The sequence below is a fragment of the Rhamphochromis longiceps genome, linkage group LG12 (assembly GCF_057381845.1).
Source record: "Rhamphochromis longiceps isolate RC_006_pf linkage group LG12, R_longiceps_female_GT1.1, whole genome shotgun sequence".
NCBI classification, from domain to species: Eukaryota; Metazoa; Chordata; class Actinopteri; order Cichliformes; family Cichlidae; genus Rhamphochromis; species Rhamphochromis longiceps.
In genome coordinates, this window is record NC_140568.1 from 156,352 (window position 1) to 183,900 (window position 27,549).

The window sequence follows — 27,549 nt, forward strand, 5'->3', positions numbered from 1 at the left end:
GGTGTCACAGGGTCCCCAGGAAAAAAAATGTATATGTAAAATAATAAAATAAATATTCTCCTGTAGCAATAACAAAGTTTAACATAAATTATTCTGTAGCAATTACACAAGAATATCCAGTAATGTCCTGCCTACAATTAAACACATTCACTTACCAAAGTGAAATCGGGGGCATCTGCTGTGGCAAATGGGTGCAAGTCTTTGACCACAAACTTAGACACTGCTCGGTGACATTCGTCTATCCTGGCCTGAAAGGAGACGCTACCGGTAGACTGCAGTGAGAACTGCCAGCATCTGAGCCAGCCAGACTCTGTCTCTCTCATCATGGTTATCTAAATGCAACGCACAGTAATAGCAGGTTTTGTAATAAGGTAAATCGCGCTAACATAATGTGCAATGCTAATTGATTAGTTACCTGCAGTATTAACGGGAGAGGACGTGGAAACGCTACCGCTGCTGCTGGGTTGAGCTTCGCTAGTCCGGAGCGGATCAAAAACACGACATTCGTTGAACGCAATCGCGTGTTTTTTGAGCAAATGCTTTTGCATGTTCGTAGTGTTTCCTCCCTCTGATGAAATCTCTACTTTGCAAGTATTGCACGTTGCCCTGTTGTCATCCTTTCTCATAAAGTGTAACCAAACTTTTGAGCGTTTGTGCCGCTCAGGCGCCGTGTTTCCTACTGGGTAAAAGACGTTACTCAACGTGATGACATCATTCGGGGCGACTGGAATCGATAAGGGAATCGTTTATAAAAGTGGCAAACGATTCCAAGGAATTGAAACAGTGGGAACCGGTTCTCAGCAAGAACCGGTTTTCGATACCCATCCCTACTCTGGGCCAAGGAGCATGATTTATACCACTCATCATCAGATATGTTCATTTGCAAATCATTCCTCCAAGCCTCTAAAATAGACTGTGTTGATTCTTTGGAATTGCCCATAAATAATTTGTACAATGCAGAAACTCGGCCTCTCCCATTTAGATGCTTTATAACTGTGCTCTCTAGAGAGGAGTAGGTGGGGATTTCTAAGCTGTTACCTTCTGTGGTTAAGATAAAATTTCTTAATTGAAGAAATTTAAAAAAATGTTTGACAGGAATAGAAAAAGTACTTCTAAGTTGTTCAAAAGACATAAGAGTATTATTCCTAAATATATCAGACACTTTTCTTATACCTTGATCAAACCAAAATTTAAAACCTGCATCCGCCCTACCAGGAAGAAAGTTGTTATTTTCAAATATCGGAGTAAACCTAGACAGCTGTATCATTTCTCCCAAGTAGTTATGTGTTTCTAACCAGATCATTATAGTGTTTTTTTTAAAAAGGGGTTCTTAGTTTGCTTATTTACTGTCTTCCTGTCGGCTGAGTAAAGATATAAGTTCGGGGGAATTTTGATTTCTGTGGATTCCATAGAAACCCACACTGAAGTCTGCTCATTAACAAAATAAAACATTGCCGCTCTGATTTGAGCAGCCCAGAAGTACCACTTTAAATTTGGAAGTTGTAAACCCCCTCTTTCATAAGGAAGGTATAGTAATGAGACTCTGAGTCTTGGTCTTCTGTTGTTACAAATAAAGTTTCGGAATAGTTTTTGCAAATCTAAGAAGAAAGAGTTTGGTGGAGAGAGAGATACTGATTGAAAAAGGTAAAGATATTTTGGCAAAATTGACATTTTTAGTATATTAATACAACCAATTAAAGATATAGGTAGTTTCATCCATCTGTTTAGAAGTGTAGTAACTGACGTCGTTAAGGAATTATAATTGGATGCCAGAATATTTTCAATTGAGTGAGTTAATTTCACACCCAGATAAGTAAACCCATGTTCACTTGTACAGCTGCTGTTATTGTGTATATATATATATATTTATAATTCTTCATACATTCTTATATATTTCTATACTGTATATTGTGTATTTTGTTGTACAGTTATTTTATTTTCAACTTTAACTTATATATTTTATCTTATTCTTTCCCAGTTAAATTTACCCTTTTTAACTTTCATATTTATTTCCTATCTTATTCATAGCCTTTTCTTTTTTTTTCTTTAGGTCACGAGCAGTTGTCTAAACATTTCACTGCATATCGTACTGCGTATGACTGTGTACGTGACAAATAAAATTTGAATTTGAGATAGCAGAAAGGGAGTGTTGATTGGAGGATTTTGTCGTTCATTTTTATTCAAAAATAATATTTCGGATTTATCAAAATTTATTTTATAACCCGAAAATGTACTAAATGTATTAATGAGACTTAATATGGATGGTATTGATTTGTTTAAATTAGTGCAGAACAGGATCACATCATCTGCATATACAGGGCTCTAGAGTGCGACCAAATTTTTCAGTGGTGCGACTAAAAAAAAAATATTTGGTTGCACCTGTGCGACCAACTGTTCGGGTAGCAAAAAAAAAAAAAAAAAAATCTGCAACCTTCCCTGTGGTCAACAACAGACACACATTTTGCCCCTATCGTGGACTAAACCAATCAGAGATAGTAAGGGGCGGGACCTCTCTGATTGGCCGTGGTCCAGTTGAAAGTGCAGGTGGAAGTGGGAGGTGAGTAGCTTGAATAAAGCCATATCAATTCATTAAATCCTGAATCGACTTTTAAATATAACTGTGTTTTGCCAGAAACGCTAGATTCTCAGATTAAAGCTCACAAAACCATTTCAACAACAACCAAACAGCAAACGAGAGCAGGTACATGGACTCCACACAAAGACGTAAACACAGAGCCAATGCATCAGAATCAACTTTGTCTTTCTCGGCTTTCTCACCCGCTGTCGGAGCTTAGCGATCCTGATGCGTCCGGTCCGCCCTGTGATTACGTCTTTTTGCGCTGATTCTGAGCTGCAGGTTTTGTCTCTCCAACCAAAATTCACCGAGCCAGCAGCAAAAGACGACACTCACGTGTCAGAGCGTGGGTTCTGCACTTCCCTTGAGTGCAGGAAGTGCAGGGTACAGCAATGGCGCCTGTGTTTGGCTTTGCCGCTGCTGCTACAGCTCGTTGGAGACGACAGTGTAGTTTTTCACTGCCGTCACTTGTCGTTTGCAATATACTTTTTGCTCTTTTGTATTCTGACGTTTCTTCTGCTGCTTTAATTTATGATCGGGATACACTGTTAAACATCAAAGACTCAATGGAGATCTACTGTGACAGCTGGGACAGCTACAGAAAAACTTTTTCTCCTCCTCTGGAGTGTTCCGCACCTGACTGCGTGCTACTGTGCACAACCCGCGGCATTTCCACCCTCAAGAGACGAAAAAGGGGAACGAGGGCCGGCGTCCAGGTGAAACGGAGAAGGTACCGGAGGCTAGCTGCTTTGCTGTGGGGTGACTCTCGGTGTCTGCGACCAGTTCCTCTCCTGTCGTTTGCTGGGGATGTTACGCTGCCGCCTGGGACCCGAGCCCCATGGCTCGAAAGCAGTTTGCTCACTCTGTGTCCGTCATCCATTTCCCGTTTTGTTGGTGACAGCTACGTCTGCTCATCGATCAAGGTTTTTTCCAACTCTGGAGTCGCTGCCCTGTCCGGCAGGTCCACAGGTTTGCACAGGTGTTTAATTCAAGTACCGCTGCAGTCAGCTGTAGATTCCGCAGATAAACCGTCATCAATTCGGTTCGCCCTGCTTAACGTTCGCTCTATAACGAACAAATCATTTATTTTAAATGATCTTTTTATCAAAGAGTCTCTAGGTTTTATGTGTCTGACTGAGACGTGGCAGCAAAATAAGGATTATGTCCACCTGAATGAAATCTGCCCGTCTGGCTGTTCTGTCATTGGAACTCCGCGTCTTTTAGGACGTGGTGGAGGACTTGCTGCTGTTTACCAGGACAGACTCATATGCAAACTGGTGACTTCGGACTTCTTCTCTTCATTTGAGTCACAGATGATGAAGGTCGGTTCTCTGAAAACCTTTTATTGTATTTTAATCTATCGACCTCCTGGACCTGCTGGGGTCTTTCTAACTGAATTTAACGACCTTCTGACATCGATCATTAAACTGGAGAAGGTTGTAATATTGGGAGACTTAAACCTTCATATTGATGACGCTTCCTGTAACACTGCTGCCGAGCTCATCACTATCACTGAGTCTTTTAACTTTAAGCAGCATGTTTCTGGCCCCACACATACGAAGGGCCACACTCTTGATCTTGTTTTCTCCCTGGGTTTAAATATATATGATGTATGTGTGGAAGATGTCCATGTGAGTGACCATAGTTGTATATTCTTTAATTTGTCATTTTACGTGGATCCTTCACCTCCTAAATTGATGATCCAAAGGCGGATTATAAACCAAGATGCTGCTAGAAGGTTTTCTGCCATGTTTGTCCCTCGCATGGCTCAAAATGATATGGATTCACTTATTTTGTCTTTTAACAATCAATGTAAATCTATTTTAGATACGGTGGCACCTCTGAAACTAAATGTTGTCCATTCTTCAAATTTCTGCCCTTGGATAAATGAAAGTATTCGAAATTTTAGGAGCTATTGTCGCAAATTAGAACGTTTATGGAAGGCTTCCAAGCTTGAGGTCCATAGGGTACATCTCAAGGAATCAATTTTCTCACTTAACAACATGATAAAAAATGCCAGAACGGAATATTTTGCTAATTTAATAGCTTCAAAAAAGAAAAATCCCAGAGTATTGTTTGATACAATTAAAAACATTGTCTCTCCTGATATTCCTCATGTACCAGTCTATACTAAATCTGACTGTAATGACTTTTTAAACTATTTTGTTAATAAGGTCGCTGCTATCAGGTCTAATATTTCTCCATCATCCTCTCAGTATCACATTGACACGTTGCTTACCTCTGATACTTGGTCCTCTTTTACTCCTGTTACCTTACAGGACATCAGTGCTCTGCTTGGTCGAATGAAACTGACTTCAAGCCACCTTGATGTACTTCCTCCATCATTTTTCATTAGTGTGTTTGATTCTATTGGCCCCTGTATTCTGGAAATAATTAATACTTCTCTTTATACTGGCTCAGTTCCCAGCTATTTTAAACAAGCTATTGTTGAACCAATATTAAAGAAACCAAATTTGGACCCATCTCTTCCAAGCAGTTACAGGCCAATATCAAAACTTCCATTGGTGTCAAAGATTTTGGAAAAAATAGCTGCAGAACAACTTATAAACTTTTTGGAAAAGAACAATGTTCTGGACATTTTCCAGTCTGGTTTCCGCAAATTGCACTCCACTGAAACCGCTTTGCTTAAAGTGTCTAGTGACATTCTGATGGCAGCAGACTCTGGAGAGTACACTGTTCTGGTTATGTTGGATCTCAGCTCTGCTTTTGATACTGTTGATCACAGCATCATGATAAATAGGCTGAAGGACTTGTTTGGGATTACTGGCGTTGTTTTAAAATGGTTTATGTCGTATCTATCTGAGAGATCCTTTACTGTCTGTATAAATCATGTGCTGTCGGAAACATCAGTTCTGTCTTCTGGGGTACCTCAAGGATCTGTTTTAGGTCCTATTCTCTTTTTGCTGTATATCCTCCCTCTAGGCCACATTATCAGACGTTACAATAATATTTCTTATCATCTCTATGCTGATGACATTCAGTTGTACTGTTCTTTCAAAGCTTCTGAGTTGTATAAATTGTCTTGTTTAAATAATTGTCTGTCAGAAATCAAACAATGGTTAAATGACAATTTCCTTCAGTTAAATGCAGATAAAACAGAAACTTTGATTATTGCACCTGATCACATGCTCTCAGAAATTAGGCAGCATATCAGTTTTTTAGACCCTTCATTTCAGTCGAGTCTCAGAAACTTAGGTGTTATATTTGACAGTTCGATGTCTCTTGAGAAACACTCTAAACAACTTGTCCGGAACTGTTTTTATCATCTAAGAAACATTTCTAAACTCAGGCTACTGGTGTCAAAGGCAGAACTTGAGATGATTATTCATGCTTTTATCTCTTCTCGTTTGGATTATTGTAACGGTCTTTTTACGTGTCTTAACAAATCAGCTCTGGATCGCCTTCAGTCTGTTCAGAATGCAGCGGCAAGACTTTTAACTGGTACAAACAAGAGGTCACACATTACTCCAGTTTTGGCTTCTCTTCATTGGTTGCCTGTAAATTTTAGGGTTCATTTTAAAATTTTAGTTGTAACTTTTAGAGCTCTGCATGGTGAAGCTCCCCAGTATATCTCTGACCTGTTGAAACCTCATGCTTCATCCCGAGCACTTAGGTCTTCAGGTCAGAGGCTACTGGTGGTCCCACGTACTAGATTTAAAACACGTGGGGATCGGGCTTTTCAGGCACTGGCACCTAGGCTGTGGAACTCTCTGCCGTTGTCTTTACGCTTTCTAGACTCTACTGACTCCTTTAAAAAGCAGCTGAAGACATTTTTATACAAACGGGCTTTTAACTAATTTAATTAATTTTAACTTGTATGTCTGATCTTACTGTAAAGCACTTTGTGATTTTTATCTGTGAAATGTGCTATATAAATAAATTTTACTTACTTACTTACTAAAAGAAGCAGCAAACTGCGCTTCACATTTGATCAATGTCGTCATGAATTTTGCTGTTTTGCTTCCACGACTATTAAAATCACACTCCATGCACAGCTAGCTCTCTCTCTATCTCTCTCTGTACTTCAAGAACAGTTTCCCGTCTCCAATCTCTGTTTTCTGTATTATTCATTCGCTTATTACCCACCAGTCTACCGTTATTTACAGCGCTGTGGCTGCTGTCTTTTTTTTTTCTTTTTCTTTTTTTCACTTAAATGACCTCGGACAAGAAAGCCTGTTTTTTCTGTTGTTCAGTGCTGAAGAAATTTATATTTTATATGCAGAACATTGTAGAATATTTTTAAGGTTATCTGCTATAAAAAGCCAGACCAGGAAAATCTCCTTCATGTTTTTCTGTGTTTTATTCTCAGTTACTTTCACACAAAGGCATCTGCTGTGATGTTCACAATTCTGATGAAGTCAGTACTGATAAATGATCAGAATTATAATATTTCTGACTGTCTGAGGCTAAGTTGAATCGAATCGGGACTTTGAAAACCGGAATCGAATGGATTATAGAAGTCAGTGATGATACCCAGCCCTAGTGAGCAGCCTAGGCACGACAGAAGTGGATGTAGCTGTAATAGGAAAAGAACTATTGCTAACTTTTCTGTTAAGGCCTGATCCTTCTGAAATTCATAGCCAGTGCTCTGACACGGTGTCATCAATCTTTGAATGCTGAAAAAGCACAGTGTATCCAGAAAAACACATTATATTATATCAATTATTATAAAATTTGTGTGCGCCTAACTTTTTAAAGTTAGGCGTACCGGTACGCCCATGGCAAAAAGTTAGTCTAGAACCCTGATATAGGGCAATACGGTGGTCAACATTGCCTACTTTAATTCCTGATATGTTTTTATGATTCTGAATTGCCATCGCAAGAGGCTCAATTGCCAAGGTGAACAAGAGAGGTGACAAGGGGCACCCTTGTCTAGTTCCACGATATAATCTGAATGATGCGGAAAAAAGACCATTAATTAAAATCTCTGCTTGAGGGTTGGAGTATATCAATTGAATCCATTTAAAAAATCTGTTTCCAATACCAAACTTTTTCAAAACTTCAAATAAGAACGGCCATTCGATCCTGTCGAAGTGTTTTTCCGCATCCATTGAGATTAACGCATTGTCTCTTTTTTCTCATAAATGATATTCATGACCCTCCGTATATTGTGAAACCCCTGCCTCCCCTGGATAAAGCCGTTCTGGTCTGAATGAATCATCTTAGGCAAGAGTGTCTCTAGCCTTATAGCTAATAGTTTGCAAAGTATCTTGTAATCATAATTCAACAGTGAGATTGGTCTATAAGAACTACAATGTGTTGCATATCCAATAAAGGCTGGATTAATTTATCTTTAAATATTTTAAATATTTCTATTGGTATTGTGTCAGGTGCAGGAGTTTTGCCCCCTTTCATGTTCCTTATAGCATTAGTAATTTCTTCTACTGTTATATTAAGCTCTAGTTCATCCATATCGTTTTCTGGTAGTCTAGGAAAATGCAGTTGATCCAAAAAGATTTTTTGTTTTGATGAAAATGACTTTAAATGCTCAGTTTTGTATAGCTGTTTATAAAAAGTACAAAAAGAGTCATATGTTTAGGATCAGCTGTGATCTGTCCTTCATCTGTAGTTATAGAGTTTATTGTTCTTTCAGCCTGAGTTTGTTTAATACGCCAAGCCAGTATTTTACTTGCTTTTTCACCCTGTTCATACTGTGACTGTTTCAGTCTTAGTAAACTTTTAGTAGCTTTATTTAATGACAAAATATTAAATTTAGCTCTGAGTTTATTTAACTCTAGAATTTGAGCATTAGATTTGGATATAAATATCTCTTCCTCAATATCTTTTATCTTTTTCTCCAAATGAACCAGTTCCATCCCGGATGCTTTAAAAAGCTTGTAAAACTGATCATTTGCCCTCTCAGGAAAGCTTTAAAGGCCTCCCATTTTATAGTCGCCGTAGTTTGAGTAGTGTTATAAGCAAAATAATAATCTATTTGCTTTCCAATATATTCTAAAAATTCTGGATCCTTTAACCAGAAAGATTGCAGTCGCCATCTAGTGGTAAATAATGGTAAGTTAGGTAAATTTAGTTGAAAGGAAACGGTGGAGTGATCTGATATAACAATACTATCATACCAGGATTTAGTTACCATGGGTACCAAAGATGCAGAAAGTAAGAAATAGTCAATTCTGGAAAAAAAACAAAAAGCAAACAAACAAAAGAAAACAGAGCCGCTCTCTAATAATAAAACTAATAAAATAGAAAAGTTAACTAAGAGTGGATGGTCAGATATTATAAAATAATAACAGTAAATTGCCACCACAACGAAAAAGAATTAAATCAGGCCATGACACTTCTATACTCAAAGTATATTTGTTATTCACTAACTATATGGCCTGGAATGAAATTATCCTTAAATCCAACATTACAATCATGACAACAGAAGCTTTACCGGTAAGTGAACATTTGCCTTTCAGGTCGTAACGTTCTCTTGTCCATTTGGCTTGAGCTGTTGTACATATGAACTTGCCTCAGATGGATTAACAAAAATATGTCGGTCCCCTTGAAAGGTTATCAACAACTGGACTTTCTGGACTTTGGTTTTGCACAACACTGGTCACTATATTCTTCATTTCCGGTTAATACTTGTACAGCTGCTGTTATTGTGTATATATTTATTTATATTTAGATTTCTTCATACATTCTTATATAGTTCTATATTGTGTATTGTGTATTTTGTTGTACAGTTATTTTATTTTCAACTTTAATTTATATATTTATCTTTATCTTATTCTTCCCAGTTAAATTTACCCTTCATTCTAATTTGTGTTGTACAGTTATTTCATTTTTAACCTTAATTTATATTTTATTCCTTCCTAGTTAAATTTACCCTTTTAAATTTTTCATATTTATTTCCTATCTTATTCATAGCCTTTTCCTTTTTTGTTCTCTTTAGGTCACGAGCAGTTGTCCAAGCATTTCACTACATATCGTACTGTGTATGACTGTGTACGTGACAAATAAAATTTGAATTTGAATTTGAATTTGAAATTGAATCCTTGCTGGGTAGATGAAGCCAAAACGGAGGTCCGGGATGCGAAGTGTTAACAGCTGGGTTTTTTTTTACCGGGTCAAACAACCTTCGTTGTTTACAGAGCTCCACTGAGAAATCTGGAAAAAACATGACTCTCTTGCCCTCATAAAGTACGCTGCCCTTTTGCCTGGCGATTCTTAGAACCCGAACCTTATCAGCAGAGTTTAAAAACTTCATTAACACCTCGCGGGGCCGTGTTGGATTTACTGTTGACTTTGAAACATCCCAGGGTCTCCCGATTCTGTGGGCTCGCTCAATCACTATGGGTACTGGGAAAGATTGAATCCCAAGCACCTCTGGGACCCACTTAGTTAGGAATTCACACATATCTGTGCCCTCTTCTCCTTCACGGAGACCCACCAAGCGAATATTATTTCTTCGGCTGTCATTCTCCAGCTCTTCTACCTTGCGTGTTAGTATCTCCAACTTCGTTTCCAAAGTATTTGTAGCTTTAACAGCAGCAATGTCGTCCTCGTTTGTTCCAATTCTGTCCTCTGCCAGCGCGACACGGTTTGCCAGAAGTTGTATATCACATCTTGCGGCATTGATTTCGGCAAGCACAATATCAAATCTTTTCCCAAAGTCTACTTGCATTAACTGAAGTACGGATGTCGGGACAACTTCGCTAGCATTAGCATCCGTAGTTAGCTCATCTTCCGTGATCTCGCTAGCTTGTTGTTCCGGATCTTGAACCAGGTTAGGCTTTTGCTGTTTTGAGTGTTGCTTTGTAGTTTTGGGAGGCATCGTATATATTTTTTTTGAATTTGGCACTTCCAGTAAAGCTAGAATTTGATGTAAATTCGATTAAATTAGTAGTGAACTTCTTGAAAGTTAGGAGCGGCTCTGCCACGCGACTGCTCAGCAGCGAACCATAGCGGAAGTCTATGGTCTTTGTTATTATGCTCAGCGTCTGTTAGTTCACGTTTTGACTGCACAATTGTGAGCTTTTTGTTATGCACAAAAACAACATTGTTTTCTTTTATTTATGGAGCATTATTATTTAATAAATGCTCATAATTTATTTCTGAGTAATTTTTTCATGTACATCTGTGCTGTATGATAATGAAAGTGCCTGTGTGACATCTGGGACACAGCTTTGACTAAGAACTCTCTTTTTGTTCTTACTTTATGGCTTTAAAAAAATATCGAGATATATATCGTCATCCAGCTAAAGAATATCGAGAAATGAATTTTGGGTCATATCGCCCAGCCCTACTTCACATAGTCTTCGTAATCATTGAGGGTCCAGATTTTCCTCTCAGGTCAGCGGCTCTTTCAAATCTCTAGTTGCAATAGCAGTTGCTTCTTCTGCATGTTGGAACACTGAGCTACTAGTTATTTCACCATTAGGTTTTAATACTTGTGCTTATCACACAAAATGCATGTGTGTATTTGTTATTAGTCAATACCAGATGACAATTAATCTGCACCAGTTTAAGAGCACCAGAGTGAACAAATTATCTCCAGAAGTATAGAACTAAATACACATGTGTAACATACTGTATCGTTAAATAATCTCGTCTGTAGGTCTGCCACAAACGATTATTTTGATAGTCGACAAGTCACCGATTATTTTTGCGATTAGTCGACCAATCAGATCATCATCCATTGGACGTAAAACGTACAGCTTATTGCACCAGCAGCATCTGCTCTTATATAACTATCATTAGCTTACAGCTTTAAGTGTTTACGTATGTGCTAACTAAAAGTAAAGACAAGATGAATTAAATTTTAATGAAATCTGCAGGTTGTTTCAGTGGAGTTTAATAAACTCAGCCGTCTGCTCCTTACTATCTAAAATATAACAGTACACCGGAGTAAATTCTCCAGCATCTCACACTTCTGATAATCAGCTGTCTGCTTGACGTTTATTCAGCTGTGTAAAAACTTTAATCTCAGCCAAACCGATTTACTCAGGAACAAATAAAATACTGAAAAAAAGCCAAACAATAACATTTGTAAGTTATCTGAATGACTTATATATCCTGTTTAACCTGAGTAGCAAAAGACAGCGGTGGGTTTGAAAACGATTTGCCGGGAGTCCGGTGTTCTCACGGCTCTAGTGAGCCTAGCCCCCGGTTAGCTATCGAGCTAGTGGGTAACAGACGTCTCCGAAAACGTCGGAGCGCTTTTGAAAATATGTGGTGTCTTGATAAACTGAGCAGATATTTGAGGTTTCCACAGCTACATTCTCGCCTGAAAATATGTTGAACGTTTATTTTGTGACCCAGAAAGAATAATAAGAGTAATATTAAAACTAACTAGCTGCCACCATTGTTGGAAACTGCGCTGGGCTGCGCTATGAATTGTGGGACACAGCTTCTTCTTCTTCAGGGTTTAACGGCAGCTGGCATCCTTGTACATGCAGTGCTGCCATCTTCTGTTTCAGTCCGTTATTACACTCTTAAATTCTACTACTTATTCCTGCGTCTTTTGGGATCTTACAAAGCTTCAAACGACGCGTCGACTATCAAATTTGTCGTCGACGATTTTAATACTCGTGACTAGTGACTAATCGTGGCAGCCCCACTCGTCTGTTACTGTTACTTTACTGGAGCAACTGTAACCCACATAATTTCCTTAGGTATTAATAAAGTATGCTGATATGGATACCCGACAGCTCTTAGTTTATCTTGGGTTCTTCAGTAGCTTGTTCCTCAGCCCGACCTGTCTCTGTGCCTGCTATAGGATCCCAGGTCCTGCTCAGAGCTACGTTGTGCCTTCCAGCAAAGCCTGGTCTACTGGCAGCATCCCTCCATACCCTGGCTGTCTCTGTTCCCTAGGATCAACGCTGAAAGGAGCTTCTTTGGCAAGAGCGCCCCCTGGGCTCATGATGCAACAATACAGCAGAGTCTCATGACAGAATGGTGAGGCTGACAGGGTGACAAGGTTTTACTGCAATGATTCATTTTTCTCTCTGTCCTGATTTTAAATGAATCAAGATGCGATTGAATCACAGACTTTCAGCTTTAACTCGACGGATTTTAATAAAAATATTGTTTGTTTAGGAATTGCAGCCATTTTTATGTATAACTGACTGATAGGTGGTTTCACTGATATGTCCTATTGATAAATGAATCATTAAAAAAAAAACTGAACTTGATTCTAAGATTTGAGATCTTTACACTGGAGGTCCGAAGAGATGTAGATGAAAGAGGTCATTGTTAGGCTGAGTAGCCCCAATAAATCTGTCAGAGAGAGAAGGAAGTTATGACCTCCTTAGACTGTGTTTTAGTATCAGGGACCTTTTTTTCCGCCGAGTTATCAGCTCTGTCACAGTTAGCTAACACAAACCCAGTCTGTTAGCAGCAGCCAGCTAACCATCGGACCCAGTGACATCACGCTCTGTACTAGCGCTAAACATGTTTAAACACTTCTTTCCTGAATCCAGCTTCACAGGTGGGGTTAAATCTCACACAGCAGGGTTGCACATTAAATGAACCTTTGTACAGTGAAGTGTTTCATGGCCAAGTAAGAGCAGCCACACAATGAAGTAGCATTTTTAGGTGGAGCTCCATGGTGATGCTCTGCAAAAAGACTTCTGACATTGTTGTATCTCCTGGACCAGGTGACGTGTGCGTGTGTTCAGCTGTGAGTTTGAATGTAACTTTACTGTAGCTGTGACAAACAGGTCAGGTGTAGTTATAAAGTGAAACGGGTGTTTTAACGCCAGCCTGTATCCAGTAAAGGTTTTAGTGGAGCTTCCAGGAACAGGTGCTGCCTTGTTGAGGTCTTTTTTGTAATTCAAAATACTCGATGCAGCCAGAGTCAAATGAATGCTGTGTGTACTGTGAAACTGCTGAACACTGGCTGCTGTGTTCTGTATACTGTACATGTATTCAGTGGCATTATTCCCACACTCCTTCCTTTGTCCATGTTTGTTGCTCAGGTCCGTCAGTCTGTCATCTCTCTACAGTCTGTTAAAGGCCAGACTGTGTCCGTACTTCTACCTCTGTTCCTATCAGGTAGGTGTTAATATGCAATCTGAACTGTGCTCAGCAACACCGTCCTTCAGCTCATCTGTTTCATTGTCAGTTCACAGTGTTGTTCCGGGCAGCAGGTCTTGGAGGATCCAGCAGCATCACTGCTTTCATTTCCCCCACAACGAGGGGCCTCAGAGAGGCAATGAAGGCTGAAGGTGAGAGCTGAACTGTAGCTTTGGTCTCAAAATTAATTTCCATTTGATACATTTACAGCCGTAAAAGGCTTATAAGGTATTGTTGTCAGCCGGCCGGGCAGGCAGCGTGGACAACCAACATTTTCTTTCCACTCGTCTGAAATGTGACATGTAGTGGCAGTAAAATAGTCCACAAACCTGACCGCTGTATGAAAAAGCTTTGCCTGTAGTTTATTCTTTAAGACATGACTCAAATAAAAAAGTACAAGAAAAATTAGCTGTAGGAGTCAAACAATGTCAGACCTCTAGCCTGAGGTTAGGACTGAACAGAGGACATGACAGCTTCATCATTCGCTGCTCCTCACTGATCAGTTTACCCATATAGGTATAGAGTTCACCCTCCCTCTGCTGGAGGAACAGAGGAGGTGCAGGGAGGCACAGAAGCAGACCATTCACCAAGAGGAGGAGCAGGAGGAACAAGAGGTCACGTAAGTGCTGCTCTTTCATTGTCTGTGCTCAGTAGGGCTGGGAGCTGTCGGGGTTCTGATTCTGATCACTGTTTTGAAAATATGTGTAAAATATCAGTTTGGACTCACTCAGCAGTTTCCACACAGCTTCATATCATTCTAGAATAGCTGACTTCTCATACAGCTAATAATAAATAATAATACTTCCTTTTTTTAAAATGAAAAATCATTGGGTAGTTCACATCTGGCGGAGCTGCCAGATGGGAAAGATTTTTAAAAAGACGATTGAAGAGACAAACACGATGTCTGAGCGGCCATGAGCCAATTTAATAGTAGATGCGTCATTTGATGCTTTGTAGGATCCCGAAAAACGCAGGAATAAGTAGCAGGACTTAAGAGTGTAATAACGCCTGAAACAGAAGATGGCAGCAATGCATGTAAAAGGGTGCCAGCTGCTGTTAAACCCCGAAGAAGAAGCGGAAGAAGCAGCAGCTGATATGGAAGAGTGGAACTCGAATCTGCATTCATGAGCAGACCTGGAGGCTCCCACCATGTGGAGGCCTTGGAAGGATACAACATCTGATTCTATAAATGATTTTATTAAAACAGCTCAAGAGCCCTGAGTGGAGTCAAACTCAGAATACAGCAGCAAAACTCGAAGCAAGACATTTGATCCCAGACACCAGCCCTGCTGCCACAATAAAAGTGTACAGGCTGGTAGTGTACAGCAGGGCAAACAAGGCAGTGAAGGATTTAAGGAGACCAAGGGGATCTGCTTCACAGGACACCTCGAGGCGGAAACTGAGAAGCGCCCAAGTCAGGACTAGAGATGGCACGATACCACTTTTTTATGTCCGATACCGATATCATAAAATTGGATATTGGCCAATACCGATATGAATCCGATATAGTGTTTTTTAATCAATGAAACTTTTTTTTTTAATGTATTGCTGCATTTTGTATAAGTTCATACTAAAGTTTAAATAAACAAACAAACACTAAAGCTATTCTGTTATACCTGTATGTAAAAAACACACTGCACCCAAAATATTTCATAGTTCAGCAACACTGATCAATCTAATAAACTTAAACCTGCTCCATCCTCCCTATTCTGGTATTTTAAATAGTACTTAGCAGAAATATTAAACAACTTAACTAATAGGGCTGCAAACTCCCAGCAAAAAAAGAAAATAGTGAACCCCCCCCCACCCCCACCCTCCACCTCATGATGCTTAATCGACGTAATCAACTTTAATTTGATGCAGTGTGAAAAAAAAAATGCACAGAAATAAATTATTTTTCAAGAATAATTAAATAGATTCAACATCTTTCTTCAACAGAACTGCACAGATGGAAAAAGTAGTATAGCTTACTAGGGTATATTAGACTTAACAGTTACTATATACAGTAATGGACTTCTATACATTTTACATCAGATTAAAACTTTGGGTGTAAGAGTCAGATAATTATTTATTAAAAACTAGACATTTTAAATGAGAATAAGAAAGAAAAGTATGTCTCTGTGCCCCCTTTTCCCTGTTCATGCCCTATCGGCCCCCCTGGCTAAACTTTGCTAGATCCGCCCCTGCACAGTTACCAGCCGTCAGCTGCGTAGAAAAAGATCCTGGTGTAGAAAGTAATATTAAAGACACGTTTAAGCTTATCAAGCTGCTGTTGTTCAGCCGCTGGTTTCCTCTTTCTGGTGCAAAGTGGGCGATAAACAAACAGGAGAGACGGACTCGCGACAGAAAAGCCGATCAGCTGATCATTGATCAGTTTCATGATTGAAGTAGCAGCAGGAGAGAGAGAGAGAGAGGCAGTCGCTAACGCTGGAATGCTTTACAAACATTCAGAGATGAACTTACACACTTGCTTTACTTCTCTCTGGGATAACTTCCTCGGAGATGAAATGCCGGTTTGGTAGCAAGGCTACAAATGCTCAACCAGACCGCCGACAGGTCTGGCGCACCACAGCCACTCTATCACGTGATGCATACTGCTCCCACGTGCTACGGTTATGAGCCGAGTTAGGAGTTGTCGCAAGTTCTGTGAGCTGCTTTTTTGATATTTAATGGATCGGATTACATTTTTTATTTCTTTTTGATATCCGATCCAGTAAGTTAGGTCTGATACGTAATATCGGATCGGTCCATCTCTAGTGAGGACATATGAGAGCTAACAGAGCAACCCTGCAAAGCTTCCAATGGCTGTGCTAAATTACAACTTTGCAACTGAAGGCAACAGTTTGAAAGAACTGCATGGCAATAATGAAGAATTTGGATAAGAGAATGTGCAGGTAGAGAAGTCGACACCAAGCATGTGGAGTAATGCCATCGCTGGCATGTTTAATAACTGATCGTGGTTCACATTTCACTTTTATGGAACCACATTTTCTTGGTTCCTGCGTGGACAGAACTCCGGTTCTCAGCGGAGTCGCCTTCTCACAGAATTATTCACTGAAGCTGGTTCGTGTGGACGTTCATACAAGCGCAGTACCACACTATGGATTCAAATACTGGATGGAGCAGCCAAGTACTGGCAACACTTAGTACTACAGATGTTTCTTCTAACATTCATAGTTTCCTGGCCTTTGCACTGGATGCTTGGACCGCTGACAGCAAGGCGAGTGCACCAGGGAGTGTCTGGCCTTACTATATCATTGAACCCAACTTTCAATGACTTGGTGGGTTATGACTGTTTGTATGTACATGATGACCAGGTACCCCTATGCCTAACATAAGCATAATTCAGACTATCCACTGAATAATGAAACATTTGGTGAAAGATCGAATCTAAATGGACAAAATGCACAGAACACACTTTAGAAGTTGTTGTTTTTTTTCCTGTTGCATTAAGGGGGCTCTGCTGGGTTAGCTACATTATCCCTCGCACACCAAAATAGCTAACGCTAAAATGAAGTTCTTCCAGTTCTGTTTTCTCTCTGTCATTCTTTCTGTTTGAAAATATCCATCAGTGTGCTTCATAGTTCTGCTACAGCTCACATTTGGTCATCACGTAACTCAACTGTTAGAACAAAAACCAACCAAATGCAAAATCAAGTACGTAGTATGATTACCCTTCATGTAAATGGTTTGCACAACCCAATCAAGAGGAATAAAGAAAGGATTTAATTAGATTGCAGCAGAGGCTTCGGTAGTCCGAATACACAGTGGAGATTAGGATATTCATGCGTCAGATACAACTGATCTAATACTTTTAAGAGACTCAGATGCCTGGATTATTCTTGTTAATTAGGTTAAATTAAATGTTAATTAAACGGGGAATGACTGGAATAACTTTTTGGGCAATAAAAAGAAACCTGCACCCTACAGACTTAACACAAGCACTCTACAAAAGATAAGAAAAGTAAAAAGTTTAGTTATTTTTATGATAAAGACCCAAGGACCATAAAACTGTTAGCAAGGAGAAGCAGGGAGCACCACATATGAAAGTCTACTTTAACGATGGTAAGTTAAGCCATAAAGGCCTGTAGAAGGAACTAGATATAACCAGTCGTCATGCTTTAAATATACCATAAGGAAAAATGAGGCACTATTAACCTGGAAATTGTACAAGTGTAATCAGTCAGACATCATAAGAACCTTTTGTTGTGGTGTTTTTGTGCCATCGTGTGTAAATGTGGTCTCAATGTATAGGTGCTCCAAGCTGAGCGATACAGTTGATGGAGGAGACCATGATGGAGACTACAGAGATGAAGACAGCACTTTGTCTTGGCTGAAAGAGATGGGAGTCCAGGACAAAATCAAGAAGCCAGACCTCCACACCCTACAGCTGTATCCTCATTAGCACTGTCACGTTAGTCTGTTTTACATGTACTCTGTGTGTTTTTCTGTGACAACTCCTTGACCTCTTCTCTAGTCATAAGGAGGGCCACGTCATGTCTGTGGACCATAAGCCTGAGTCTGTGATATGTGTGAAAGGACTTCACACTTTCACTCTCATCAACTTCTTCATCAATTGGAAGGGTGTGGTTGCTTCATCCGGCTCCCAGGCAGGGTTACCGCCCACACTGTTGGCTCCCAGTGCTTTTAGAGGAGCTACAATGCACACTCTGAAGGTGTTTGGAGCACACACACGAAGCTCTGTCTGTAACCATCTCACGTATCATTTATACTTCTGAGTTGAATTTGACACTGTGTGTGATTTATGCTTTGATAGAGCCGTTGTGTGAACGTGAGAAGTCAAGTTGGTTCTTCCTACCAGAACATCAGCAGTCTGGAGATCACAGGTACGCAGCTGGACAAGCAGACTTTTGTCTCGTATCAGTTCTCAGCTCCCACTGTGTGTGTTAGTGTTCAGTATACTTGTACTTGCCACACTGCAGGACCTGTCCTCCCCTCGTCTCTCCATGCTATCCTAACGTTACTTCGGCCTGCGCAGAAAGGAAACTTCTCAGCTGCGCTTTACACACATACTCCTACCGCGGTTATGAACGTACACAGCACCAAGCAGCAGGTAACACACAGAAAACATGAAGCTGCTTTTTGTTTGATTCATGAATGTCATGCATGTATGAGCTGTAGCCTGAATGTGATCAAATCAACTTTAATGTCAACTTTACTTCTTAGCAAGCAACCTGCAGATGATGCCTAAACCATAACCAGGGTTATCTGCATGTAACGTGTGAAGCCTCTGTCTTCTTCACACAGTCGGGCCAGCCACTTAATTCACGATAATTTACTAAATGTACCCACTGAGGCGCTCAGGTTTCTGGCACGTGCATTGGTAATTTAAATAATGCAGATGTTGAACGAGCTAGTTTGCATGGCTGGTTTTGCTGTTTGTCTGTTAACCTGTGTCAACGTGCTGTCCACAGCACTTAGTGCCAGCTAGCAACCTCAGATTTATTCTAAAATAGGAGTTGGAGAGAAAGTGTGAATTAGTGTAGGGGTATTTATTCTGTGAACACTTTGCAGGTTGGCGAGGCCTCGGTAGAACTGTCCTCTTGTGGTCTCCATCCTGCTTCCATCCAGCAGCTGCAGCAGCCTTCCACCCTGGGAAAGACAGCCCTGACACACATCACCATGAACAACTACAGCTACACATGGAAGAACTAAGAACGTGCTGAGAGTTTACACAACACAAAGAAGTTTGCATTAATTTGAGTTAACAGCTGCAATCCTGAAACTCAGATTCCACTGTGACGCTGTGTGCATACTGGAAGAGATTCACAGCTACACGCTGACCAGAAAGTGAAGGGTGTTCCACGACTACAGCGGGCAAAATAACCACTGGTGATGTGAAGTAGACGGGATTCAGAATAAAAGTTTATTCATTTTCAGGCGTCAGGTGAAAGCCTGAAGTGCTACCTGTGGGAATGAAGAATATTGTTGATTTACAGGGTAGTGGTATCTGGGCAACTGGGGCCTGGAGCGTCAGCAAGCGACCAACCACCAGCTTCAAAGCAATGTGTGATGAGCGAATCACTTCCGGCATGTACACAGCTTAAGTGTCTGTTTATGTTGAGGTTTCTTTTAAGCAAACTTTATTGCACTGCACCGGATGTGACTATTTATTAAACTCTATATTGCTCAATTACTTTTAATCTTTCTTCTCATACAAGATTTATCAACGATAAATGCTGGAATGTTTAAATGTGTTAAATGTGTTAAAGTTACTGAGCTCGAAAGATTTATTAACTGCAGTATCAAGAAAACATGGTGAGCAAGTTTCTTGCTTTGATTTTTTCAACATATTAGATGGGTGGATGAAGTCATTTATCAACTCCAGTTAAATAAAAGGAGAACATGAGGAAAGTAAGAGCGAGGCCGTCTGCCAGGACTGCTTGAACAAAAACCTTTTGGGCATTGACTGTCACTGACAGTCTCCATTAAACACAGTTCTTTCCTTAAATACATGCAGGAGAGCACATAAGTGGTCCTACAGGTGCACATGTGCTGTCAAACTAAAAGACGCGCACCAGATAAGAAGTTGCAACGCGCGTTTGCGTACATAAGATTTTCTGGAGGAGGACAGACATTTGTTTAGAACTCTTAAAAATGTCGAAGAAGCAAGCTCCTTTAAATGGACTGATTCTTATAGAGCGCTTTTCTACTCTCTCGGAGTACTTAAAGCGCTCTATACAACATGCCACATTCACCCAATCACACCCATTCTCACAAGCACTTCATCTATACTGAGTGCTATCTAACTACATTCACACTTCGACGGACGCATCGGAGAGCAACTTGGGGTTAGTATCTCAAATTCAAATTTTATTTGTCACGTACACAGTCATACACAGTACGATATGCAGTGAAATGCTTAGACAACTGCTTGTGACCTAAAGAAAAAAAAATGAAAAGGCTATGAATAAGATAGGCAATAAATATGAAAAATTAAAAAGGGTAAATTTAACTAGGAAGGAATAAAATATAAATTAAGGTTAAAAATGAAATAACTGTACAACACAAATTAGAATGAAGGGTAAATTTAACTGGGAAGAATAAGATAAAATATATAAATTAAAATTGAAAATAAAATAACTGTACAACAAAATACACAATACACAGTATAGAACTATATAAGAATGTATGAAGAAATATAAATAAATAAATATATATATACATAATAACAGCAGCTGTACAAGTATTAACTGGAAATGAAGAATATAGTGACCAGTGTTGTGCAATCCACATTATGTCTTGTGCAGTGCAAATATGCTTAAAGTGATTTAAGTGATGAAGTGAAAACAATGTCCAGAATGTCCAGTGTGTGTGTAAGAACTATATGTGTGGGTCAGTACTGTGTGGTGGTGTGATTGAGAGACCGTATCGCCTGCGGGAAGAAGCTCCTCCTTAGTCTCTGTGTTGGTCTTCAGGGAGCGGAATCGCTTTCCTGACCTCAACAGAGAGAACAAAAGAGAATCTTGCCCAAGTATACTTCAATTCAATTCAATTTTATTTATATAGCGCCAAATCACAACATAAGTCGCCTCAAGGCGCTTCATAGATACAGAGAAAAACCCAACAATCATATGATGAGCAAGCACTTTGGCAACAGTGGGAAGGAAAAACTCCCTTTTAACAGGAAGAAACCTCTGGGAGAACCAGGCTCAGGGAGGGGCGGGGCCATCTGCTGCGACCGGTTGGGGTGAGAGAAGGAAGACAGGATAAAAGACATGCTGTGGAAGAGAGACAGAGGTTAATAACAGATATGATTCAATGCAGAGAGGTCTGTTAACACATAGTGAGTGAGAAAGGTGACTGGAAAGGAAAAACTCAATGCATCATGGGAATCCCCGCAGCCTACGTCTATTGCAGCATAACTAAGGGAGGATTCAGGGTCACCTGGTCCAGCACTAACTATATGCTTTAGCAAAAAGGAAAGTTTGAAGCCTAATCTTGAAAGTAGAGATAGTGTCTGTCTCCCGAATCCAAACTGGAAGCTGGTTCCACAGAAGAGGGGCCTGAAAACTGAAGGCTCTGCCTCCCATTCTACTTTTAAATACTCTAGGAACAACAAGTAGGCCTGCAGAGCGAGAGCGAAGTGCTCTAATAGGGTGATATGGTACTACAAGGTCATTAAGATAAGATGGGGCCTGATTATTTAAGACCTTGTATGTGAGGAGCAGGATTTTGACATCCAGACTGGGGGAGCCTGGGATCGAACCTCCAACCTTCCGATCAGTAGGTGACCTGTTCTTTCTGCTGAGCTACAGCCACCGAAGAAATTACTTTGGTGTTCCTCCACTTCCAAAGAAATGTCAGCAGGAGTACGAACAGCAAAAGAAGTGCGTATTCTCAGAAAAGTGGTTGCAGGAGGTGAGCTGGGTTCAAAGCAATGAAGAACGCACAGAGATGTGGTGCAGAATATGCTGTGAAAATCATTTGAAGCCAGCTCACCTTATCTTGCGTACATAAGATAAAATCTTATGTAAGCAAACGTGCGTTGCAACTTCTTATCTGGCGCGCATCCTTTATTTTAACAGCGCATGCGCACCTGCGGACCACTTGTGCACCCCTGAATATATGTACACTAACACAATCATTCATTACCTAGGGTTACCTCTTAAAGTCTTCAAACACCAGAAGAGACACCCAAGCACAAAGAAAAAGCTCAGAGAGTGGAGACTGCACACAAAGGAAGCATCGGTGATCATCGGAGACTCCAATGTGGGCATGATCCCTCCATATGTAGCGGAGGGAGTACAAATTGACAGCTTCCCAGGAGCCAGATGGGGCCATGCAGAGATCCATCTAGATGAAGCAGACTATGACACATCGGTGGAGAAGCTGGTTCTCTCCTTCGGCCTGAATAACAGGCGTCAGAGGGATAAAAATGCACCAATAACGGAGCTGAGAAGAACGCTGAGGTCGGCACAAGAAAAGTTCCCCCAAGCTGACATTTATATCCCAGTGATTAACTTCTCTTCTGCTCTTCCCAAAACAGAACAAGACACATTATTGCACATAAACAATTTCATTACAGGTCTAAAGGAGCACATACCTGCACTACCTGCGGATAAATTCAGCATGGAATCAGACAATCTCCGCTGGACTGACAAGACTGCAGAGCACATGTTGGATCATTGGAATGATCATGTTAATGGGGCATCTCCATGAAACCAATTTGAGTGACTGATTTTATGTATTTCTGTGCTTGGGGGAGGCTTCAGATGCCATTATGTGAGAGTTTAACCCCAATACAACCCACTAGAGGGTGCTGTAACTCCAATTAAGTGAATTTTCCCCTTCTCTTTACTTTTTTCTTTTTTCCTTCACTTTTTACTTGTATAGGCCCTTTTATGGCCATCCCATTATAAACTCCTGGCCCTGAGGCCTTCCCTAACCTTAACCCCCTTTAACCCCATGCAGGGACTTCATTCCGGCCCTAAACCTAACCGCCTGGAGCCCCAACCGGACATTGGGCCCTAATTTCAATCCCCATCTTCTTCCAGTCCTAAACCTAACCTCTGGGTTCCCTAAGCCCAGCTTCAACCCCCTTATTCGGGACAAGAGAGGACACTTCCCTCCTGGAGAGCAATCCGTGAGTGACGTGGGGGCCCGGGATGGGAACAGGTATGGACTGTGCATGGAGTTTGGCCACCTTTGGTGGCCAACCTCCCAACTTGAGCTCCCCCTAACCCGCCCGTGCCGCCTGGCCCCCCACTCGGGTCACCCTATGTCCTCACATTGCAACAACTGAGAGGAAAAGGGGTCCCCAACTAGGGGCATCAGCTGAACTGGACAATAAAAAGATGTGCCTTTTGTGTATTTTGATTGTGTACATAGCTCAGAGGATCATTATAAGCTCTGTACATCCATTATTGTTTACAATCTGAAGCCCAATTCTGATTTGATGTTTTTTAATAATAATAATAATAAATTTTATTTATGAGCGCCTTTCAAGTCACCCAAGGACACTTTACAATAGGATAAAACACTTAGTAAAACAATGGCAGAATAAGAACAATAAAACAAAAGCACAAGGTAAAATTAGCAGTGGATTCACAGTGAACATGCAGATTTGAACAGATGAGTTTTGAGTTGGGATTTAAACTGGGGGAGAACCAATGTTTCTTATTTCTGGGGGCAGAGAGCTCCACAGCCTGGGAGCAGAGCAGCTGAAAGCTCTAACCCACTTATTGGGACAATTTATGTTATTATGAGGACTTTTTATGGACAAGCATGATGGGCTCAACATAAAAGAAACTTTTTTGAGGAAGCCCATGTCATGGCAAACTGTTCTATGGGTTATACTCATGACATGATAAGTATGTTTATATGTTTTACAGACTTTGAACGGCCATTTTGCCTTACTACTGTTCATTGGTACGGTCTTATAATGTGGAGATTGATAATTTGTTTTCCAACGGTTCCTGAAAGCAACATGCCTGTGTGCGACCAATCAGAACGGTGTTTTATAAGGACCTTTGACCCTAAGCATGAGACTCTTTGTTATTGGTTATTTTAGCTGGGAACTCTAAGCATTATGGGAAATGTGGTCTGATTCACACAACACTGCATGGACTTTCTGTTGAGCACACACCTCCTGCTTCGAAAAAAAAATATTGAAACCGAAAAAAAATATTGTAACTGAAATAAATGTACTGAAAAATCTTGTATTGAAACTGAAAAAAAATTGATAGTGAAAAACAATTAATTGAAACTAATTTCTTTGTTTCCGCTTACAATTTTTTTTTTCAGTTTCAATCCATTTTTCGGTTTCAAACCATTTTTCAGTTTCACTCTGCTGGCACTGTTTTGGCGTCGGGGGTCGCGCTGGGGGGGGGGGGTATTTGCATACATTATAATGCTGACCAATGACTGGAGAAAACACTGACGACGCGGCTGCGGTCACGGACAAACTTGCATGTGTCTGTTCTAGTGATGGGATTTCTGGCTCTTTTTAGAGAGCTGGCTCTTTCGGCTCCAGTCACTAAAAAGAGTCGACTCTTTCGGCTCCGAACCGGCTCTTCAGGTTGTTTTGTTGCTTGAATTAATTTATTATTAACAATAATATAAAATTATGCACAAAAGGAATTACTGATGTAAAAAAAAGTGGTTTTATTTATATATGTTTATATATAAATATGTGTGGTGGCCCCTAGAGACAAAGCACGTACAAACTCCAAAACACATTTCTAGAGTTAACCGAACTCCCAAAACAGAGCTACCTAGATCACTGAAATTACACAATTGAAAGCATATGTGTATTGTTTGTGGGTTAGGGTTAACTTGCCTGGGCCAGGTCTGAGTCCAGCTTTGCCAGGTCACATGACACAGGGGTGTGCTCTGATGTCAGCAGGCAGGTCAGTGGAGCCCTCTGGTGACGGATATATGCCAGTAAAACAGGAGGAGGCCTGAGAACAGACAGCAGGCGTAACTAGCAGGACAAAGTAGCATGTAGTACTTGAAGGAGTCATCACAGCCAATCAGTTCTCAGGAAAATGGAACATCACATAAATTTTCTCTTCTTTGATTTTCATCAATGTATTTTTCTGTCAATACTTCTGCCTGATTAGAAGCTCATAGGCAGTTACTGTCACTCTACAATAAAATAATGAAAAGGCTGCCCTCTCTGCCATCCCACTAGCTGACCTAACTGACACAAGTAAACTGTGCTAAGATGTCCTACAAGGTTCTTGGCCACATACATATAGATATACTTGGCTGAAGAAATCCTTCCATGAAGCTCCCAGCACACATTTTTGATGCTTCTGTCTGTGGCAGAGCAGGTTTGGAGCTCGGCAGAGACTTGGCGACTTTTACTGACTATGCACCCCTACCCACATGTATGATTTAGATTTATACTTATGTGGCAGCTATTCACTGGCCTGACAAAGTTATTTTAAATGATATCATGTCATGAACAGAGATGGGCAGTAACGCGTTACTTGTAATGCGTTACTGTAATCTGATTACTTTTTTCAAGTAACGAGTAAAGTAAGGGATTACTATTGCAAAAACGGTAATTAGATTACCGTCACTTTCCCATAGGAACGCTGCGTTACTGCGTTACTAAAACCGTGATTTTTTGCGAGAATGTCTCACGATAGTGACGTAAGCGAGTGCGCCGTTAGTGACAACAGCTGTGTGCAGATCAACAATGGATCACATATCGAGTGTGGGAGAGAGTATGAGCGTGCAGCGTTTAAAGCGTGGAAGTACTGACCTTACTTTGAGTTTGATTCTGTAAAAAGTGACAAAAACATTAGTGTCCATCGTGCGTGGGAAGAAAACTTCTTTTTATAGCGAAAAAAACCCCCTAAACTTCCAAGCAAGCACCGAGTAGCTACGACGTAATGGGAAATTCACAGAGACACTCGCGGATTCTTCAACTGACCGTGGCACACCTGCACCAGGGTAAACCTCCGCCTGCCCCACTCCTGCTTTACAGGTGAAAATAGAGCAACAGGACCGCTGAGTCTTTGACTTTATTTATTTTCTGCTGTTTTTTACTTGCATCTATTTGAAAGAGTGATTGTAAACACAAAAAATATTTTATTTTATGTGCTGGAATGTGTAGAAAATAGGTTTAAATGTTAAACTAATTTATTCAAGTCAGAGAATGTTGCATATAATTAAATTTTTGCTTGATGCATAAACTTAAAAGATTAAAACTGATAAAACAAGTTAAAAAAAAGAGAGACTTTTCCATTTGATTACATTTTGTATGATGGATTATGTAGAAAAAGTAGAACTGGGCTGAAAGATCTATCGCTTTATAACCTCTTCAGGTTGTAAATCGTGGTTTTAAAAAGTAACTAAGTAACTAAGTAATTAATTACTTTTGAAAATAAGTAATCAGCAAAGTAACGGGATTACTTTTTTCAAGTAACTTGACCAACACTGGTCATGAATAACACAAGTTATTTTCCATGAAAAGTAAAAATGGTGAAATTCTCAAAAAACGAATGAGACATGCATGTAATTTGACATATTTTGTTGTTTTGTGTGTGTGTTTGTCTGTGTGAAGTTTTGATGTGTATTGTTATGAAATAAATATATATTCTTAATTTTTGTTTTATAGAGGCCAGACTAGGAGAACGCCAGTTTGAGCACAATGTCACAGAGTACTGACAGGAAACTGCATGCTTTTGCAGAGAACAGGAAGTTTTAGTGCAGAGCTGCACAGGCGTATTAATAAAATACAGGAAACCAGACAAAAAGCAGAACTAAGTAAACTGTGTGTCGGTGTGACGCAGTGCAGAAATATATATACGGATTTAGCTGGCAAAGAATTCAGACCTGAGCTTGTGTGTTCGTGTGGCAGGTCTCCATTTTCGGAAATGCAAACATAAAGATCATTTTTGGAGCTTGACCACTCTGAGTCCAGTCTTTGTCTGTCGCCAAAAAAATTCAAAAGAATGGAATTTAATAGTATCTCAAAGCACAACTTTGGAAACACTGGAAAGACCTCAAGACATTTTTTCTTTTGCTTTCTATGTAAACAAAAATTCCCACCAAGGCTTTTCATTGTGAAATTTAGTGTGTAGAGAAAATACCTGTGCCAGGTTGTCTCCATCTAGTGGTGAACATGGCCTTACCACTACATCAGGTGAGTTTTTCTCTGTGCACAGTGACACAAAACTCATTCAGCAACGCAAACTATTTAAAAAATGATGTAGGCAGATCAAGGCAATGTTACAGATTCAGTAAGAACAGAAGTTTATCGCAATCCTTCAAATATGCAGGGCGTCACACTAACGCAGTTGCTTATGTCCAGCATCGCTCTGTTATTATCAATTTGATTCAAAACGTGTCCAGTTTAATGTCTTAAACTAAACTGGCATTAAAGTTTCAATGAACTAAAGGGGTCCCATGTGAGTCAGCACCCAGAAAGCTCGTCTCTTTTAAAAATGTGGCCA

The 27,549-nt window shown here is 40.2% G+C and overlaps 1 protein-coding gene and 1 long non-coding RNA gene across 3 annotated transcripts in view; both read left to right on the forward strand.

Annotated features, from left to right (window-relative positions):
• LOC146656498 (uncharacterized) overlaps nucleotides 1-27,549 on the forward strand; it is a 227,714-nt gene that overhangs the window by 47,659 nt on the left and 152,506 nt on the right. The window lies entirely within an intron of this gene.
• Nucleotides 12,178-19,772, forward strand: LOC146656499 (protein downstream neighbor of son homolog). Its single transcript, XM_085424251.1, has 9 exons — nucleotides 12,178-12,499; nucleotides 13,522-13,597; nucleotides 13,668-13,770; nucleotides 14,135-14,237; nucleotides 17,873-18,010; nucleotides 18,096-18,294; nucleotides 18,396-18,465; nucleotides 18,562-18,692; nucleotides 19,154-19,772. The coding sequence occupies exons 1-9, from the start codon at nucleotides 12,489-12,491 to the stop codon at nucleotides 19,292-19,294; spliced, it is 972 nt and encodes a 323-aa protein (XP_085280377.1). The 5' UTR covers nucleotides 12,178-12,488; the 3' UTR covers nucleotides 19,295-19,772.

Coding starts and splice junctions, on each gene's coding strand:
- LOC146656499 (XM_085424251.1), top strand. Junction 13,598..13,667: donor TCTACCTCTGTTCCTATCAG/GTAGGTGTTAAT, acceptor TTTCATTGTCAG/TTCACAGTGTTGTTCCGGGC. Junction 18,466..18,561: donor CAGCAGTCTGGAGATCACAG/GTACGCAGCTGG, acceptor GCCACACTGCAG/GACCTGTCCTCCCCTCGTCT.